Here is a 19,877-nt window from a genome sequence, read left to right as displayed (position 1 = left end):
GCCTCACCAGTGATGCTAAGAATCTGATTTTTTGAAAAAATCTATATAAAATACCTTGTAGTAAAATCTCATGTATAACAGTTACTTTGCTTCCATCCTTAGTTTTGATAACCTTCCCAATTGTTAAAAATCACACAACACCAGGTCATAGTCCAACAGATTTATTTGGAAGCAATAGCTTTCAGAGTGCTGCCCCTTCATCAAATGGTTGTGGAGTATAAGATGGTAAGATACAGAATTTACAGCAAAAGTTTATATGGTGATGCAACTGAAATTATATATTGAAAAAGACGTGAATTATTTGTTAAATCTCTTATCTTTTAAAATGACCATGTTGATTTCAATTCTTTCATATATAAATCCTAAAACTTTTTTTTTAAAGTTACATTCTCAAGTGAACTTTAACAGTAGGTCAACCAGATAAGGCATTGAAGGTGTGAGGTGCCCTGTATGAGGCTTCCCCAATATTCAGACTAATTCTATTTCTAAAAATGGGATTTAGAGGCAACAACGCAAAGTGGCCGAGCAGAGGCTGATAGTCAAGTTTGGTACTAATGAGGAGGGCCTCAACCAGGACCTTGGGTTCATGTCACATTCCAGGTGACCCCACTGCACTACACACTCTTACTCTCGCAGACACACACTCCCACAGACCCATACACTCACACGTCCCTCTCTCATACACAAGCTCTCTCTCATGCACTCACACATGCGCACCCTCTCACAGACGTATATCCCTTTACACGCTTACTCTCACGCATACACACTTTCTCACAGACACTCATACCCCACCCCCACCTCCGCGCGCACACGCACATATAAATTTGTGGGGTCAATTTGTGCTTGCAGAATTACATTTATTTTACTGAAAAACTGCATGAATCCATATCAATTCCTCTTTTATAAATAGAATCAGTCTGAACATTGGGGCACAGACAGCCTCACAGAGGGCACCTCATACCTTCAATGCATTATCTGGGCCACCATGGCACCTATTGCTAAAGTTCACTTGAGAACATAAGTTTTTTAAAAAAAATAAAAGTTCTGGGATTTACATATGAAAAACTTGAAACCAACATGGTAATTCTGACAGATGAGAGACTTAACAAACAATCCAGGTCTTCTTCAATATACGCTTTCAGTTGCATCACGCTATCAACTTTTGCTGTGAATTCTGTGATTTACAATCTTATACACCACAACCACCTGATGAAGGAGCAATGCTCCAAAAGCTAGTGCTTCCAAATAAACCTGTTGGACTATAACCTGGTGTTGTGATTTTTAACTTTTTACACCCCAGTCCAACACCAGCACCTCCAAATCATGGCTTCCCAATTCTGGATGTTGGGAGTTTTATTTTACAAGTTAGATTTGAATTGTATGTTCCTCCCTAAATATGTTAATAGTTTGTGAAATGGTTTTCATACAGAATTTTGTAACACTGTTGACTTACTGGGTGCTTCTTAATGTTTTTCTACTACATACGGTCAGTGCAATTGTGATACTTGTCTCATACCCATTACCTGAATATCTGATTAACAAAATATCGCATGCACAGAATGAAAGTCCAAGAGACATGATATCTAGCAGTTTCTTAACAGCCAAACCAGAAGAGATGTCTGGAGAACCTTACAAATAGTAGCATTGGGTCCTTAAAACCTGTTCCACCATTCAGTGCAAGTATGTTGCTCATCTGCTTCAGTTGCACCATTCCCATAGCCTTTAATTTACTTAGCATCCAAAAATGTATCAAGCCTTGTCTTCAGTATATTTGATGCCTGATCCCCTGCAGCCTGAAGTAAAGAAAATTTGAACAATCTACATTGCATGAATTTCTGTAATTGCTTCTTATGTGACCTAAATGACCAGACTTCCAGCAACTACTTTGTCAAATCATTCAAAAATTGTATATACTTCATTGATATCACACATTCTTCTAAATTATGGGTCGAGTCTACCTGATCCCTCCTCAGGGGACAAACCTTTGATTCCCCCAAATCAGTCTAGTGAATGTTTTGTGGACCCCCCCCTCCCCAAAGCTAATATTGTATGCAGTATTACCTAGCTGTGGTCTCATCAACACCCGATACAACAAAACACGATTTCTTCACTTCGTACATTCCGAGTTCCCTTATACTCCCTCTCTCTCGTGAAGGCTATAATATACCGTTTAGTGTATTTTACTAATTCTTTGCTGTGTCTGCATGTTAAGCTTCTGTGATTATTGTATAAAGACTGTACCAATGTTTTCTAGTTTCTTGATATTTCAGAAAAATTGTTTTTCTGTTTTTTCTTTCAAAGTGGATAACTTCACGCTTCCCGATGTTATATTCCTTCTGACATGTTTCTGCCGAGTTATATAATCTATTTATATAACTTTGCAGTCCATTTGCTTTCTTAATGACCTATTTTTCTATCTAAGTTTCTACTGCCAGCAAACCTGGATAGGTTGGTCCCTTCAGCTAGGTAATTGATATAGGTAGTACAGAGCTCAATCCCAAACCCTCATCCTTGCAGTACCACCTCCTTCTCCCCAACCTTGTGAACACCTTGTAACCGAAAATATTTATTCTTGTTCTGATTTTTTTTTCCCATTCACCAGTTCTCAATCCCTGTTAATATGAATGCCTAATCGAATGAGATCTAATTCTTTTGAAATAACCTGTTGTGTGGCATCCAGTTGAATGATTTTTGAAAATCCAATACGTTTAAATTTTGTGGTTACCTCCTTATTTACTGGGCTAATTTCAGTCTACTGTGGACAGTAGACCTCTGGAAGATAGATTGGTAATAGGTCACACCATTCCCCCTGCCCCACAAGCATATGGGCAAATTTGTAGTGGGTTGCTCCACTGGTCCCAACTGGCATGGAATTCCAATTTGGAATATTAAAAAGATTCCTCTCTGCTTAATTGGAACCATTAGCTTCCAGGTTCGCCAGGAGATTGCCTCATGGTGACCAGGATGGACAATTTTTATGTTTTTTTAAACTATTGCTTATCCTATTTTCCAACAGCAATGCACTGAGCAGAAATTAAATATTGTTTTACTTGTAGCATTAATTAGAAAAATTAATGTTATTTTTTGATCCTTAATATTTCCAATCGAGAAATCTTTAATGCTGAAGTTCTCTTCAGGGAAGATGCATCTCCTGACCAATTTATAGATGTAGTAGTTGGAAACCGTGTCCACATGCCTTGTCTTTATGTAAGTTAGACTTAAACAATCTTTAGATGTTCAATTTTGACAGTGCTTAAGCAATTTTTTGTTTGTACATTTTAGCAACTAATCTGTACTGAAAAGGTAATGTGAGAACAAAATTCTTTTAAGAACAAAAGTTCTCCACTATCCCTGCAAATGATTAATTTTACTGTAAAGAGGTAAACAGCAGAAGCTAAGTATTTTTCTGTACAAATAATGAGGCCAAACCTTTCACACTAGTTACAGGACCTTGGGCCATTTTGGAATCTCCCCTGAAATACCTACGAACAAATAAATAACATAGGAAAAACAAAATAAGGAGATCGTTGTCTCTATTAAGTATCCCAATATATTTTAAAAACTACTTTGGAGAATGTATGAAGAAAAAGTATAATCTGCTCAATTTATTTAAGTATTAAAATCTACATACTTCTTGAATTTTCTGTGTTAAGATCCTTTGTCACCAAGGTTCTTTAAAATTGTTCAGAAACATATTTTTAAAAAGTAAAATGCAGTTGTAAATTATGAGCCAATTGAGAAGCATCAGATTGTATGAGCACATATTTGTTAAAAATTGACTATGGTAAACTTCATAACTGTACATTTGAGGCATCCCACAAAATTTTCATAACTTGTAGCTCTTCTGCTGAGCTTTATTCATCTATTGAATTTCTGTAGTACATGTTCTATCATGTTCATTGTGACAACCTTAATATGACCTCAATCTCCTGCTTGCTATCCAGGGATTTCTGATTTTAAAAAATAATATCTATAAATATTAGGTGAAGACAAGTTTGAACTCAGCTGTGATGATATGTGGGGATCTACATGCCAACAGTTGTTTACTAGAGGCAGCAAGGAACAGCAAAATTACTCTGGGAATATTATGTTGATGAGAGGAGATTTTGTGAGATGCTTTGTTTATCCATTTCTCTATTAATAATCAAAATATTGTGAAGGCAGATTTTATTCAAATTTCATAAATGCTTATTCCCAATCCGTCTGAGTAACAGAATCTAATGAATTACAGAGATGATAACTTGCACTGAGTAAATGCAATTTCTGAGCATTTTATAAAATGCCAGCTAAAAAAAGACTTCAAACCTATGTATAGTAAGTGCTGTGATTTGTTGTGAATGCTTAATGTCTTTTCATGTTTTCAATCATAGTGTTTTTCTTCTTCTTCGCCTATAAAAAGGTTTATAATAAAATTGACCAGATCTCCTTAGAGGAGGTGGACCGTTTGGCAAGGCAGTTGCACAGTGTAGTGATTAGGTAAGCTTTTTAAACGAATCTACATTTGCCGTTGCTCAGTTAAAATGTATACACGGTGCTATACAGAAATTGAAGTCTTCTGTTTTACTGGCTTGGAGAATGATGGAAAACATTATCGGTAGGACTCATTGGACTGCTGCAAGGAATCATAAAATGATGCTTTATCCTGAACATAAATCCCTAACTGTTTACTTTTATAGTTCCTGGTCATATATTGATGTTGTAATAGCTGTTCGTTGTTTTGTTGAGGTTAGGTAGTGATATTAGTAGCTGTTTGATTGTGGAGGATCATCAGAGCTATCTCCAATCCTGTTCTTGTAACGTATCCATAGATGACCACCAGCAGAAATCAGAGAATAACAGTTAAGAGCAAAAGATCTTGAGATTGAATTTCTTGAAAAGAAGAAGAAAACTGGATACTAGAAAACTGAAATGATAAAAGGAATGCTGGGAGCATTGTAATCTCTCATCCCTGAGAGTGGGATGGGGTATTCAAGTGGCAAATGATTGGAAGCTCGTCATCACAAGTGGAAGCAGAATAGGAATGTTCACTGCGTCTATCTGACAAACAAAAAACTACATTGTAGGCAAGGACATGAAGTCAGACGAACTGAGTGACATCATAACTGGAAGGATTAGTTCAGGCCCTGGAAGGGGTGGAAGGGAGGTGATGCATCTTTCCTATGTTTCATAGGCAAGTGCTGATGGATAAAAAGTGGCATTAAGAGTGCTGGACATATGAACCAGAGCCATGCAGAGAATGGTCCTTTCAGAATGCAAGGAGAGGGTACATATGTTTTCTGGTAGGTTTATGACATCAAGGTGGCATAGTAGTAGTAGTAGTAGTAGTACTAGTAGAAGATCAATTGAGTAGTTAGCCATTGAATGTTAATACTATATTAAATATTTTGCCACGGTTGACTCTAGAAACAGTGGGCCAACAGTTAATCCAAAGTTCCTTTCTGTCTTCCCCAGCTAATTCAGTTGTGTTGTTTTGTACATTACAAAGGGGTTTAGGGGTCCAGTTACAGAAATTGCTAAACACTTATGAACCTGTAGAAAATTAAAATGGGTAATGCAATATTGGCTTTAATAACATGGGGACTGTGATGCAAAAGAATAATGATTGTGCTACAGGTGTACAGACAGATAGTTCAGTGCTATCTGGAATATTTTATTCAGTTTTGGTTACTACATTTCAGGAATGATATTTTGGCCTTGGAGGGGTTGTTGTGCAGATTTGTCAAAATTATGTTAGTGCTCAAAGGCTAATGTTTAAAAACAGGTTACATTATCATGGCTTGTATTTCCTTGAGTATAAAAGCTTAAGGGGTGTCATGACTGAGATATTTAAGATGATTAAAGTGATTAATCGGATGAAAAGTGAGAACCAATTTCTTCTGGTGAGGAATAGAACAAGGGGCGTAATCTTAAAATTAAAGCTAATCTGTTAATGGGTAATGTCAAGGAAGCACTTCATCAGTCAAAGAGGAGTGGAAATCTGGAGATCTCTCCCAAAAATATCAGTCGAGGCTGAGGTCCATTGAAAATTTTAAACTCTGATATCTATTAAGCAGCAGTATTAAGGGCTAAGGAAACAACATGGGTAGATGAAGATAGAGATGTAGATCAGCTTACAGTTGATCTGATTACAGCTTCAAAACTACACAAAAATGGCCTGTTCATGGTCTGTGTTCAATATATTTGGCAGCTGTGAAATACTTATAATATGGAATTTCACATTTCTACATATGTGGCTTCCCAATGGGTGGAACACGTAAAATGTCTTCTACTGGATTCTCTTGGTCCAAGACTTGCAGTTCTGAATGATGCTCAGAGGTTTTGCCTTCAGTTGTTTCAGTTTCTTCATCAGTTTGAAGATGAGAAATGAAAAGTCCACACAGTGATCCAAATGAAAGCTTTTCTGCTTTTCAACTCATGAGCTTGTCAGGATGTTTGTTGTTTATTTATAATGTGTCTGTCTCTCCAGCTGTGAAATGAAATTGAATTTGGATTATCTCCTTGACAAGCTGTGGGACTACCTTGCCCTAATCTGCATCTACACAAAAAAGAGAGGAGGTACGAGAAGACTTGACACTGAATTACTTGCTTTGTAAAAGTATGTGTACACTTCAGACAATGTTGTGAAATTTTGTTTTGAACAGAAAGACCAGATTTTTCGGGTGCTATAATTATGAGACGATCAGCTTCAGTTGAACATGTGGTAAGATGAAGCACCTTTCTGATAAATCTTCTCTTTAATTCACGATATAGCAATCTTCCATCATCTTACTTAAAATCAACTATCTCAGCACAAATCACAGATTGAGATGTGATCATTGTGGTCTCAGTAAAGGAGCCTGTCACTATGTTTACCAACTTGGGCACCTTGACTTTATAACCACTTTCTCAATCTATCCTACAATATCTATCTTCAACAATTTGAGTTAAAAATCACACAACACCAGGTTATAGTCCAACAGGTTTAATTGGAAGCACTAGCTTTCGAAGCGCCGCTCCTTCATTAGGTGGTTGTAGAGGATACAATTGTAAGACACAGAATTTATAGCAAAAGTTTACAGTGTGATGTAACTGAAATTATACATTGAAAAATACCGTGATTGTTGGTTGAGTCTTTCATCTGTTAGAATACCATTATAGTTTCACTTCTTTCATGTGTAAATCACAAGACTTTGTTTTTAAAGTTACATTCTCAGGTTAACTGTAACAATTGGTGTCAGCCAGATAATATGTTGAAGGTGTTAGCTCCCCGTGTTCCCTATCTGTGCCATAATGTTTAGACTGGTTCTAATCTAAAAAGTGAGTTAACAGAGTCTTACATGGATTCATGCAGTTTTTGAGCAAAGTACAATGTAACTCTGCAAGTACAAATTCACCCCACAAACGTATATGTATATGTGTGTGAGAAAGAGAGAAAATGTATATGTGTATGTATGTGAATGCAGAGTGTCGAAGTCTGTGAGAAGGTGCATGTGAGTGTGGGAGTGTCTCTCTGCGGGAGTGTGTGAGAGTGTCTGTGTGCATGTCTGTGTATACGTGTGTCTGTGCGAATGCATGTGTATAGGAGTGTGTGTGTGTGTGTATACACAGTGCAATGGTGGTCACCTATAGTGTGAAATTAATCCAAGGTCCCGGTTGCGGCCCTCCCTGTGGGTACGGAACTTAGCTATCAGCCTCTGCTTAGCCACTTTTCACTGCTGCTTGTCCCGAAGTCCGCCTTGGAGGATGGTCACCTGAATGTCCGAAGTCCAATGTCCTGGACTGCTGAAGTGTTCCCCAGCTGGCAGCGCCTACCGTGACAGGGTTGTATGGAGTTGTCCTGAAAACTAGGCAGCTTGCTACGAACAATGATGTGTTTGAGGTTTGGTGGCTGTTTAAAGGCGAGCAGTGGAGGTGTGGGGAAGGTCTTGGCGAGGTGCTCATCCTCATTGATAATGTGTTGCAGGTCGCAAAGAACATGGCATAGTTTTTCAGCTCCTGAGAAGTACTGGACCACAAGGGGTACCCTGTTGGCTGCAGCACGTGTCTGTCTCCAGAGTTCCTTGCTGTGGCACGTCGGAACTGGCGGTCGATGAGTTGAGCCTCGTACCCTGCTCTGATGAGGGCATCCCTGAGTACTTCAGGTGCCCTTCACATTCCTCCTCATGTGATCAGACCCGGTGTATGCGTAGGGCTTCTCCATAGCGGATAGCTGTTTTAATATGTTTTGGGTGGAAGCTGGGGAAGTGTAGCATTGTGAGGTTGTCTGTGGGTTTGCGGTAGAGTGTGGTGCTGAGGTGTCCGTCCTTGATGGAGATTGTGTCCAAGAATGAGACAGATAGGCGAGAGTAGTGAGCTTGATGGTGGTATAAAACTTGTTGATATCACTGTGTAGTTTTATCAGTGACTCCTCGCCATGGGTCCAACGGAAGAAAATGTCATCAGTATACCTGGTGTATAATGTTGGTTGGAGGTCTTCTTCAAACGTGTGTATGAAGATGTTGGTATATTGGGGTGCAAATTTGGTCCCCATGGCTGTTCCATGTGTGTGTTTGAAGAACTGGTTGTCAAAGGTGAAGACGTTGTAATCGAGGATAAAGCGGATGAGTTGTAGGACGGTGTTTGGAGATTGGCAGTTGTTAGTGTTGAGTACTGAGGCTGTTGCCGCGATGCCATCATTGTGGGGGGTGCTGAAACGTCCATTGTGACAAGGAATGTTCCCAGTTCAACTGGTCTGTGAGTGCTGAGTCTTTGTAAGAAAGCCATAGTGTCACGAAAGAAGCTGGGGATCCCCTGTACAATAGGTCCAAGATGCCTTCAACATAGCTGGAGATATTCTCACACAGGGTCCCATTGCCTGATATGATGGGGCATCCTGGTGTATAGGCTTTGTGTTTCTTTGGAAGGCCGTAGAAGTCACCTATACGCGATGTACGTGGGATGAGGGTACATAATGAATTCTGAAGGACTGGATCCAAAGTCCTGATCAATGTGCTTAATTCATGGGTGTGTTCTTTAGTCGGATCAGCTGGTAGTTGCCTGTAGTGTTCCTGGTTGTTCAGTTGTCGGTACACTTTCTTGCAGTAATCTGTTCTATTCTGAATGACAATGGCTCCTCCTTTATCTGCTGGTTTGATGACAATGTTGTGATTGGTTTTGAGAGCCTGGATGGCGTTGAGTTGTGAACGGGTGATGTTTTGCTCTGCCTTGTGGGTACAGCTGATGAATCTGGCATTGATATATTTCCTGACAGTTTGAGCATACATGTCAAGCCCAAGGTAGCGGCCCTCCGGTGGGATCCAAGTTGACACCCCCTTTCGTTGCTCCTCTACAGATCCCTGTGATGACTGTTCCAGTTCGTCAGTGAGCTCGTTGGGATCACTGCTGACACCTTGAAAGAATTCCCGGAGTCTCATTCGTCTGATGAACTCCTCCATGTCTGCTGCAAGAACCAAGGGGTCCATTTTGGTGGTGGGGCAGAAGTTGAGACCCCTGCTCAGGACTTCAATCTCTTCCGGTCGAAGGGTGTGGTCCGATAAGTTGATAATAGACTTCCCCGCAGTGATAATGTTATCCACTGTGGTTCCAGGGTGGGTTTTGCTACTACTGAATGCCAAGTTTCTCCAGTTTTTTGTTCTTGGTGTGCATGTAAGTGGTGTAGTTTTGTCGTTTTGTCGCCTTGTCTGTTTGGCAATGTCGCATAATTGTACTGCTGTATCCTGAGGTAGGATGAGAGTGTGGACTTTATCTGAATTTCGAGGTTGTGGCACTGGCTGCAGAGTTGGTAAATGAGATAATTGAGGAGTTTGCGAGAGGTGCGGTGGCAAAGTTTCTCTGTGCAGTCTGTGTTGTAGGCCGACTTGAGTGGGTTCATGATCTGTAATCCTTTTGGAATCTTTCTTCATAAGAACTGGGTACGAGGCTCAAGTCATTGACCACCATTTCCGACGTGCCACAGCAATGACATTCTCAGGAGACAGACAAGTGCTGCAACCGACAGGGTACTATTCGTTGTCCAGTACTTCCCAGGAGCTGAAGAACTACGCCATGTTCTTCGTGACCTGCAACATATTAGCAATGAGGATGAGCACCTCGCCAATACCTTCCCCACACCTCCACTGCTCGCCTTTAAACAACCGCCAAATCTCAAACAGATCATTGTTCGTAGCAAACTGCCTGGCTTTCGGGACAACGCCATACAACCCTGTCACAGTATGCGCTGCAAGACGTGTCAGAGTGTGGACATGGATACCACCATTAGACGTGGGGCCACCTCCCACCATGTACGTTGCAGGTACTCATGTGACTCAGCCAATGTTGTCTATCTCATACGCTGCAGGCAATGATGCCCTGAAGCATTGTAGATTGGGGAAACTGAGCAAAGGCTATGTCAACGGATGAATGGGCACCGCACATCAATCAACAGACAGGAGGGTTCCCTCCCAGTTGGGGAAATCTTCAACGGTCCAGGACATTCGACCTCGGACAGTTGGGTAACCAATCCTCCAAGGTGGACTTCGGGACAGGTAGCAGCGAAAAGTGGCTGAGCAGAGGCTGATAGCTAAGTTCCGTACCCACAGGGAGGGCCTCAACCGGGACCTTGCATTCATTTCACACTACAGGTAACCACCATTGCACTATACACGTGCACAGACACTCCTATACACACGCACACTCCTATACAAATACAGACACACGTATGCACAGATACGTGCACTGATATGCACACAGACTCCCACACTCTCACATGCATCTTCTCACAGATTTTGACCACTTTGCATTCTCTCACACACATATATACACTCACTCTTACAGACAATCACAACCCCCCACCCCAGACACATGCACACTCCCACACTCTCACATGCACCTTCTCACAGACTTAGACACTCTACATTCACATACACACACACACATACGCTCTCTCTTACACTCACAACCCCCCACCCCAGACACACACACAAAAACCCACATGCACACATATACGTTTGTGGGATGACTTTGTACTTGCAGAGTTACATTGTACTTTGTTCAAAAACTGCATGAATCCATGTCAGACTCTGTTAATTCACATTTTAGATTAGAATCAGCCTAAACATCATGGCACAGACAAGGGGCTAACACCTTCAACATATTATCTGACTGACACCAATTGTTACAGTTAACCTGAGAATGTAACTTTTTTTTAAAATGTTTTGTGATTTACATATGAAAGATGTGAAACTATCATGGTATTCTAACAGATGAAAGACTCAGCAAACAATCACGGTATTTTTCAATGTATAATTTTAGTTACATCACACTGTAAACTTTTGCTATAAATTCTGTGTCTTATAATTGTGTCCTCCACAACCACCCAGTGAAGGAGCGGCGCTCCGAAAGCTAGTGCTTCCAATTAAACCTGTTGGACTAGAACCTGGTGTTCTGTGATTTTCTAACTTTGTACACCCCAGGCCAACACCAGTCTATCATTGTCCTCATCATAGTTTGCAATATTTCCAAATTTTGTTATGATATGGAGGTGCTGGTGTTGGACTGGGATGGACAAAGTTAAAAATCTCACAACACTAGGTAGCTCACTGATGGAGCAGCGCTCCGAAAACTTGTACTCCCAAACAAATCTGTTGGATTATAACTTGGTGTTGTGTGATTTTTAACTTTGTCGAAATTTTGTGTCACCTCGAACTTTTGAAATTATGTGCTGCACACCCAAGTCATGATAGATGATTGTGATACAGAACAATACAGAATGATCTGTATTGAACTAGATTACCTTAGAGTGATGAATTAGTGTTCATCCTAGACCAGAAGTGTTGGGATAAACCTGTGAAGAGATTGCATAAAGCTGAGTACATTGAAGCAAATGTAAGCTAGCATGAGGAACAGTTTCTAAATATTGAAGTAACAAGTGACTTAAATTTACCCAGGTATTAGATGCAGGGACTCTGTTGTGAGTGTAATACAGATGGTGTTTTGGCTGTTTTGATTTTTTTCCAGTTTATAAAGGAAGATTTTGGGATTAATTTTGGGATTACTTTTACTGTTCAACAATCTTTGAATTTGTATTGTAAGTAGATAAAATGAAATAATCCAAACTGTCTTCATTTCTTGTTAATAAATTTCCATTTTATTGTGAAAATGAAATCTGCAGCATTCATGCTTATGTTCCAGCACTTTGTTAAAACCAAAAAAATAAAAATATGATTCATCAGGCCAGGTATGCCTAGAATCTGATTTGTCCAGTAACAACTTGAACTGAGATCATAACTGTATGTAAATTTATCCAGTCCAAAAAATACCTATTCAGCTTCATGTTCTGTCCCCTGTCATTCAGTCAATGTCGTAGGCAAGTTGGCACTTTCTCTTTATTCCATAGACCTCAATTGAGCTAATAAGTCTGTTATGTGGTACTTATGTCAAATGCAATTTGGAAGCCTATTTACATCACAGAAGCCTCATCAACCCGCTCTGTTACTGCATCATAAACTTAATCAAGTCAGTTAAGCACAAGTTACCATTAACAGGTTTGTATTAGCTTTTGATAATTACTTCACAGCTATCAAGGTGACTGTATTAATTTTACCTCTGTGTCATTTCCAAATATTTCCAACCACTGACTTTAACTGACCAGACTGTTGAAAACCCTGTGTCTGGGTTCCATCTTTTTCCTTCAGTTTAATTTACTCGTGGGATGTGAGTATCTCTGGCTGGGCCAGAATATATTGCCTGTCCCTGGTTGCCCTTGAGAAGATGGTGAGCTTCCTTCAACCTTTGCATTCCCTTTGCTATAAGTACATGCACAGTGATGATAGGGAGGGGATTCCAAGATTTTGACTCAGCGACACTGAAGGAACAGCAATATATAATAAGTCAGGATGGTGATTGGCTTAGAGGGGAAACTTGCAGGTGGTTGTGTTCCCATTTATTTGCTGTCCTTGTCTTTCTAGATGGAAGCAGTTATGGGTTTGGAAGGTGCTATCAAAGAGCATAGAAACAGGCTCTAAGACTTTATCCTTAGATAGCACCTCATACCATATCTATACCAACCAACAAACACCAAACTATACTATTCCCACTTATCTGCACTGAGTCCATAGCCTATTGAGCCCTGGCTTTGTAAGTGCTTGTCCAGATACTAATTGAATGTTGCGAGAGTACCTGCCTTCACCACCTTCTCACCGTGTTCCATATTTCTACCATCCTCTGAGGGAAATTATTTTCCTCTGATCCCCTCTAAACCACTTTCTCCTCACCTTAAACTTAAGCCCTCTGGTCTTGGATACATCTGAGAAAAAGTTTCTCAAGATCTACCCTATTTCTGCATCTCACAAATTTGTATACCTCAATCAGGTCCCCACTCACCATCCTCTGCTGCAGGGAAAACAAATCCAGCCTAACCCAAAGAAACCCAAACATATAAATAGGAAGCAGGAATCATCAGCAATGCTTCATCCAGAGGCTCACTGAAGATGTTAGCTAGTATGGTGATGAAATGTCTGAATATGAACCTTCCAGCTCGGCAGGCAAACCTACATCCACATTCTATCCAGTCTCTCCTCATAATTGAGATTTTCTATCCAGGCAACATCCTGGTGAATCTCCTCTGCGCACCCTCTCCAGTGCACTCTCATTCTTCCAATAGAGTGACAACCAGAACCACTCACAGTATTTCCATTTGTGGCCCAACCAATGCCTATGAAGTTGCAACAGGACTTCCCTGTTGAATTTCTGCATTTCTTGATAGTGTGCAGTGATGCTCCTGAATGTTGGTGCTAGAGAGAATAGATGAATGTGGATATGGTGCCAGTCAAGTAGGCTGCTTTGCCCTAAATAGTGTCAAGCTTCTTGAATGCTTTTGGAGCTTAGATGCATTGTCGAACAGTGGTATAAGATTTGCAGTTCTCCAGTGGTTTGTCACCATGTCTGTATCTGAGGAGGATGGAAGTTAATGAGCAGGAACTCAAATTTTTCCACCCTTCTTTCCATCAGAATCCTCAAATGCTTCTCATCCAGTTCTGGCAAATAAGCAAGTCTTCCTCATATTTCCACTTTATTAGTTTTAGTCCATCCAGTATTTCAACTTGCTGTTGTTTCACTTTTTGTCTTTGGCAGCAATTTCTTCCCCATTAAAGTTGGAAGCAAAGTACTTGATTATTACATCAGTTGTGCTGTCTTTGTCCATACATGGTTGCTCTGATTGGCCCATCCTCCTCTTACTACCATTTTACTATTTCTATATGTAGTGAAGACATTTAGATTTCATTTTAGATTAGATGCCAGTCTCAGCTTTTATTTCCCTTTTCACTTCACTAATGAACTTTCTAATGGTTAATACATATTATCAATGTGACATTTTTCAAATGCCTCCTTTTTCTGCTTCAGCTTCTTCCCCATTTTGTCAAACAAACCTCTCTGGCATTTATTGTGCTATCCATCCTCATGGGCATGTTCCTTAACTGCACCAAACTTTTCTTTCAAGTAAAGACAATCCATTACTTGTTTTAGTTTTGGCTGCCAAGCTACTAATTCCAATTTTCCTGATCCATTTCCACCTGTCTGAAATTGTCTCCTCCAATGAAGTATTGTTTTACCATATTGGTCCTTTTTCTGCACTTAACTAAAACTTATGATGCTATGATCAGTTTCCCTAAGTGTTCCCTACTGACAGTTGATCCACTTGACCCACTTCATTCCTTGTACTTCAATCTAGAAATACCTCTGTAATAATTGGATTGACAAAATACTGATTAGGAAAGTATTCTTGAACACACTTCAGAAAATTTTTCACCCTTTCTTTCCTATCACTTATTAGTGTTTCGGTCTATACAGTATTAGGATAATTAAAGTCCCTCATTATCACCAGTCTACAGTTTGCACACCACTGTATGTCAGCATTGGCTAAATTGAAAGCATGTTTGCCTCTGCTTCAACATGTTCCAAAGGCAAATCCCATTCCAGGTCTTAATGCAGATATCAAAACTGACTCCTCCACTCCAATACTGAGGACATATTGCACAGTCAGAGATGCTGTCATTTCAGTAAGACTTTAAACCAAAGTCCACATGTTCTCAAAAGAATGTAAAACATTCCTTGGCATTATTAAAAAGTATTGGAGGAATCCCTATGTCTTGGCCAAAGTTTGTCCTCCAATCAATTTTACAAAATTACAAATTTATGCTATTATCACATTGCTGTTTTTAAAAGACTGCTATATGCAAATTGCCTCCATATTTCCTAAATCACTTCAAATGTTTTTCATTGGTTGTAAAGAGCTTTAAATTATCCAGTGGATACAAAGTTTAAATGAATGCAAGTCTTGGTTTCTCTGTAATTTCCTGCAAAAATGCACCGTCATATTTTTCCACTAATTGGTGGCCTATAGATTTAGTTAGTGCTTTGAAGTATAATGCACGCCTAAAAACTTCTAACTTCTTGGATCATTTGTTCTTTTCTTTCTTAAATCAGAGATTTATTGAATCTCTGCATAATATTCCTCCTCATTGTGTAACACTATGTGGATCTAATGGCTGGATCTACAAATTATGTTATCATTGTCTCTGATTATGCAGTCCTTTTGCTATAGTACATTACATTTTGTCTTTTGTTTTGCAGCTTTTATCTCATTTCCTCGTGAGTCTTTCATCATTGCCACAACTTTTAAAACCTCCAAGAATTGCTATCGTAATCTTCCTGTCAGCTTTCCAAAATCATGTAACTATAGCTAGCTTAACAAAGCTGTAAATTTTCTACAGCTCTTTTGTCCCTACTCTTCCTGGGCTAGTCTGTCTAAACTGTTCTCATTTGGCAATCTGCTGAACAAATGTGAATGATCACGGAACCATTAATCCATTAATTGCAGAGTGAGAAGTTTTGTCATCAATGTTAGGTTCAAGAGGCAAAGTTAATCATTCACATCTAATGCAGTTGTAAGTACCTGAAAGGTCTTAATTCCTGCATTTCACTCACATGCTATTGGATTCTATTGCTCTATTTCTAGTGTTTGATGTTTGTTTTCATCTGAGTATTCATTTGTTAAAGTGCTAAGTGGTTGTTAATTTGTCAGTGTTAGGTTCTTTCCATTAGAGCAGTGATCAAATTGAAAAGAAATATATTTAGTAGCCAGGATTTTTGCTTTTGCTCACTAATCAGTGTATACATGGTGATGCTGTGGCAGTTGAGAATTAAAATTGGTTAGATGCCATGTTTGAATCATCAACCAATATTCAGTTTTCAAGCTTACTAATGAAAAATGGTAAGTTAAATGAGACACTAGTAAAGCGATTAGTTTTGAGTTCAAATGGAGATATCTCTTCATAACTTGGAGTGAGTTGCAGAAATTATCATCACTCTTCTCTGTAACTTCCTCAATGCATCAGCATTCTTTTTGTGGCCTCTATAATTTTGAAATCAGTGATGATTTCGCATTCCCAAAATTAGATTTTGTTGCAGTTACAAAGCAATATTTTCAAAAAGAAGAAAGCCAGTGGGATCTGTAACTTGGAAAATGCTGGGAGTTGTCCCCCAAATGACATCACTTTAAAAGCAGCAATGAATAGCCAGAAGTATGTAATTGTAAGCGAATGTTCCTATGTATACTATTTGAATGGAAATCTTAAAGGGACAGGCCAATTTAGTTAGTTACTGCAACAAGTATGTTATAAAATGTAATCAGATTATAAACAGAGCACTTGTACACGATGTTAGTGATCTCGATTAAGCTCTGATAATGCTTCAGAAGTTTAATGCTTCTGTCACGCATCTAGCCCACATCCCCATTCCCTGTCAAGCTTTGCTACTGGGCATTCCTCTGTTATTGACATGTTTCATATCTCAAATCTGAACAACCTCCATCTATTTATCTGTTTTATAAGTACCATTCATGTCATTTTATGGTTGGTGTGAATTTGGGATACATGGTACGCTATTATTAAATTTCAAGTCACTTTCCCACTACCACCCTTACATACTACTAACTTTATTATCTTAATCTGCAACAGTTATTCTGCTTCAAACTGGTATTTAAATCAGTGATCACAAGCACAGCAGACGAATAAGACCAACGATATCAAAAGCTGTGATCTCTGCAGTTTACTAGATTGTTTGATTTGCCTTTAATGGGAAATATAGTTGCCTACATTTGTTTTAAAAATTGAAAAATGAATGCCTTCCATGCCCTTAAAAAGTGCTCCTTCATAACAAATTTATTTGACAGTTTAGAAGCATTATAGCCATTCAGTGGAGGAGGAGGGAGTTTAATACACTATTATGCCACACACTTGCTGCTGTATTCTTGAGACTTGGTGACGTTTTGGTGAGAATTAAGTCCCTTATGAAGCCAGTAAGGAGGCTTCAGTTGCTAAGCTTTGTTAATGACAGTCTTCGTTTTTCTTAGAAAGTGATTATGGATATTGAAATTTTCTGTCCAATTTGGTAGAGATGAATAACTGTTTCAAAACAAAATCTGAAACCTTTGGTATTTACTAAAAGAATGAAACCAAGAGATTTCACATTTTAAAAAATAAGAATTCTTTACTATACCAGAGTCAAACAAATCAAACACTAAATACTATCTTAGCTAACTTTTCGTGATTGTACAACCAAAAATTGCAATAATTAGAAATTATAGATTCAACAGATATAACCAAGATAAATTTTATGAATTAGCTCAGTAATCCACATAGGTTATGAAACTCAGTCACAGGATTCTTTAACACTCCATCTTCCTTATGAAGAATCCTCTTTTTTTTTCATATATAGAATCCCTACAGTGTGAAAGCAGACCTTTCGGCCCACCTTGTCCACACCAACTGTCCAAAGAGCAGCCCACCCCCTGTAACACTGCATTCTCATTAGCCGATCCACATAGCCCGCACGTCCCTGGAAACTACAGGGCAATGTACCTCGGCAGATCCACTTAACCTGCACATCCTCTGACTGTGGGAGGAAACCAGAGCACCTGGAGGAAACCCATGCAGACACAGAAAATGTGCAAGCTTCGCACAGACAGTCACCCAAGACTGGAATCAAACTCAGGTCCCTGGTGCTATGAGGGAGCAGTGCTAACCATTGAGCCACCGTGCTAACCATTGAGCCACCATGCTACCCCTCGTGTTCTAGAAGATAGTCACATTCCTAACTGGCAACAGCACACAACCCAACCCGGGTTATACAGGCATAGTCTTCACCAAAAATTGCGCACATCTGCAGAATCTCCTCGATTAAGTCTGGATGGCGTAGGTTGACCAAGGCTATTTTTAAATATCAAAAAATGCTGCACTGGTTGTGTATCTGCTCATGCTCTGCTTCTGGATCTGGCCTGTGTCCTTATCTACTTGCTGGCATTGCAACACTGGACTCATCAAGTAGTACGACTGAGCTTGGGTATCTTTATGTACCTTTCACATAGTCTGAACCAGATTTAGTCTTGGCGGCTGTTCAGTTTCTGGTTTGGTATCCTTAGTTTGTAAGTAAATAAACTTTGTTTCCATTTTTACTAAGTGGCTGGCTCAGAGAACACAAAGCAGACTTCATCACATTGTCCTTGATTTTGATTTGACTTGATTTTGAATTAGCAAGATCCAAAATGAATCAGCCGTAGACTTAACCTGTGTTAAATACCTAACAGCGTGCAAGACTTTAAATGTACTTACCTTCCTGTTATAGTGTCATCGAATTCATCGCACTTTGGCAAGCCAGTTTAAATATGCTCTTGTATGGGTGAGTATATTGATATTCTGTATTGAAATGAAAACTTACAGTACTTTGAGATTTGCTCACCTCTGAAAAAAATTTTCACTCATGAAGAATATCCTTTCTCTTAATTCTAGGGAACAAGCACAAAGTATAGTCCTCAACGAGTGGGGCTGACACACATAATGGAACATGAGGATGTAATCCAAATCGTCAAGAAATAAATAGTGATCCATGTTGCACAATGAGCTGCAGTATATCACCAGCCTTCCCTTTCCATTGCATGACAGGCAATGTGAAAATGGACTATTTAAAAATTGTAATGAAAACATTGTGTTAAACTGCCAATAGAAATGGTTTGCTCTAGCAGCCCTTTCATATCAAATATACTGTGATTCTGCTATTCTAGTAAGGAGACTGTTAAAAACAAAAGCATGTGCCGGCTATAAAGGCTAATACTATACTTCATGGCTCGTGCTGAAACAGTAGCACCCCTTTATTTGCAAATCCTATTAGTTTATTACTGCAATATTTCTGTGTTGCAGAGGACAATATTTCCCATCATTAATCTTTACTGACTTTCTAAACAATCTTGTTTCCTTATATAACTGCAAAAACTAATGTGTGATCTACAATAATTCAAATTTTTATGTTCGAATGAAGATGAGATCCAGTTGTATGGGTAACAGTTTTAATCAAGTGCTTTAATTAACTTGGTGTTCCCTTTGCTTTCCATATATATATTGTAGATCAGAGCTTACATCTTCCTATACCAATACACAAAACAAAAAGCATTTGGCCAGTTGGTCCCTTTTTCTTTCTATTTGTATTTCTTTCCTGAAAGTTTCACATAAAACAAAGTGTAATCCTCAATTTTCTTCTTTATCTCCAATTTGTTGACATTGGCGCTTTGGTAGTTAAGACATTCGTTGTAAGATGAAGCAGTGAATATCTGCACATTATTCAACCAATGGAGGATTTCATTGCCAAGTCTATACCATGTCCTTGCAAGAGACATAACTGCACTTTCCAGGAAATCTCTGGATAATAAGCAACATGGTTTGCGTGCAGTCAGTTGGTACCCAATTTTAAAACTGTATAAGCTTGACAGCTGGTCAAAAGAGAAAAATATGAGCTGTGCTCAGAGTTTGTGGTTTTCTCTTTCACTGCTTTTCTTTTGAATAGCATCATTTTCAATGCACAACAGCATT

The 19,877-nt window shown here is 39.2% G+C and overlaps 1 protein-coding gene across 4 annotated transcripts in view; it reads left to right on the top strand.

Annotated features, from left to right (window-relative positions):
- drg2 (developmentally regulated GTP binding protein 2) overlaps window positions 1-19,539 on the top strand; it is a 40,131-nt gene extending 20,592 nt beyond the window's left edge. The window contains exons 8-13 of one of the 4 annotated variants that reach the window (XR_011954933.1): window positions 3,110-3,207; window positions 4,400-4,476; window positions 6,467-6,555; window positions 6,642-6,700; window positions 7,943-8,120; window positions 9,311-18,630. Coding sequence is in view for 3 of the 4 variants with exons in the window: in XM_072559557.1 (XP_072415658.1) it covers window positions 3,110-3,207; window positions 4,400-4,476; window positions 6,467-6,555; window positions 6,642-6,700; window positions 18,640-18,693; window positions 18,804-18,890 (464 nt within the window). In the remaining variant the exon portion in view is untranslated. The other 3 variants (XM_072559557.1, XM_072559558.1, XM_072559559.1) reach the window with 3 other exon arrangements.
- Window positions 19,540-19,877: the final 338 nt, after the last annotated feature.

This window comes from Chiloscyllium punctatum, chromosome 40, assembly GCF_047496795.1.
Source record: "Chiloscyllium punctatum isolate Juve2018m chromosome 40, sChiPun1.3, whole genome shotgun sequence".
NCBI lineage: Eukaryota > Metazoa > Chordata > Chondrichthyes > Orectolobiformes > Hemiscylliidae > Chiloscyllium > Chiloscyllium punctatum.
This window is presented reverse-complemented; position numbering and strand designations above follow the sequence as displayed.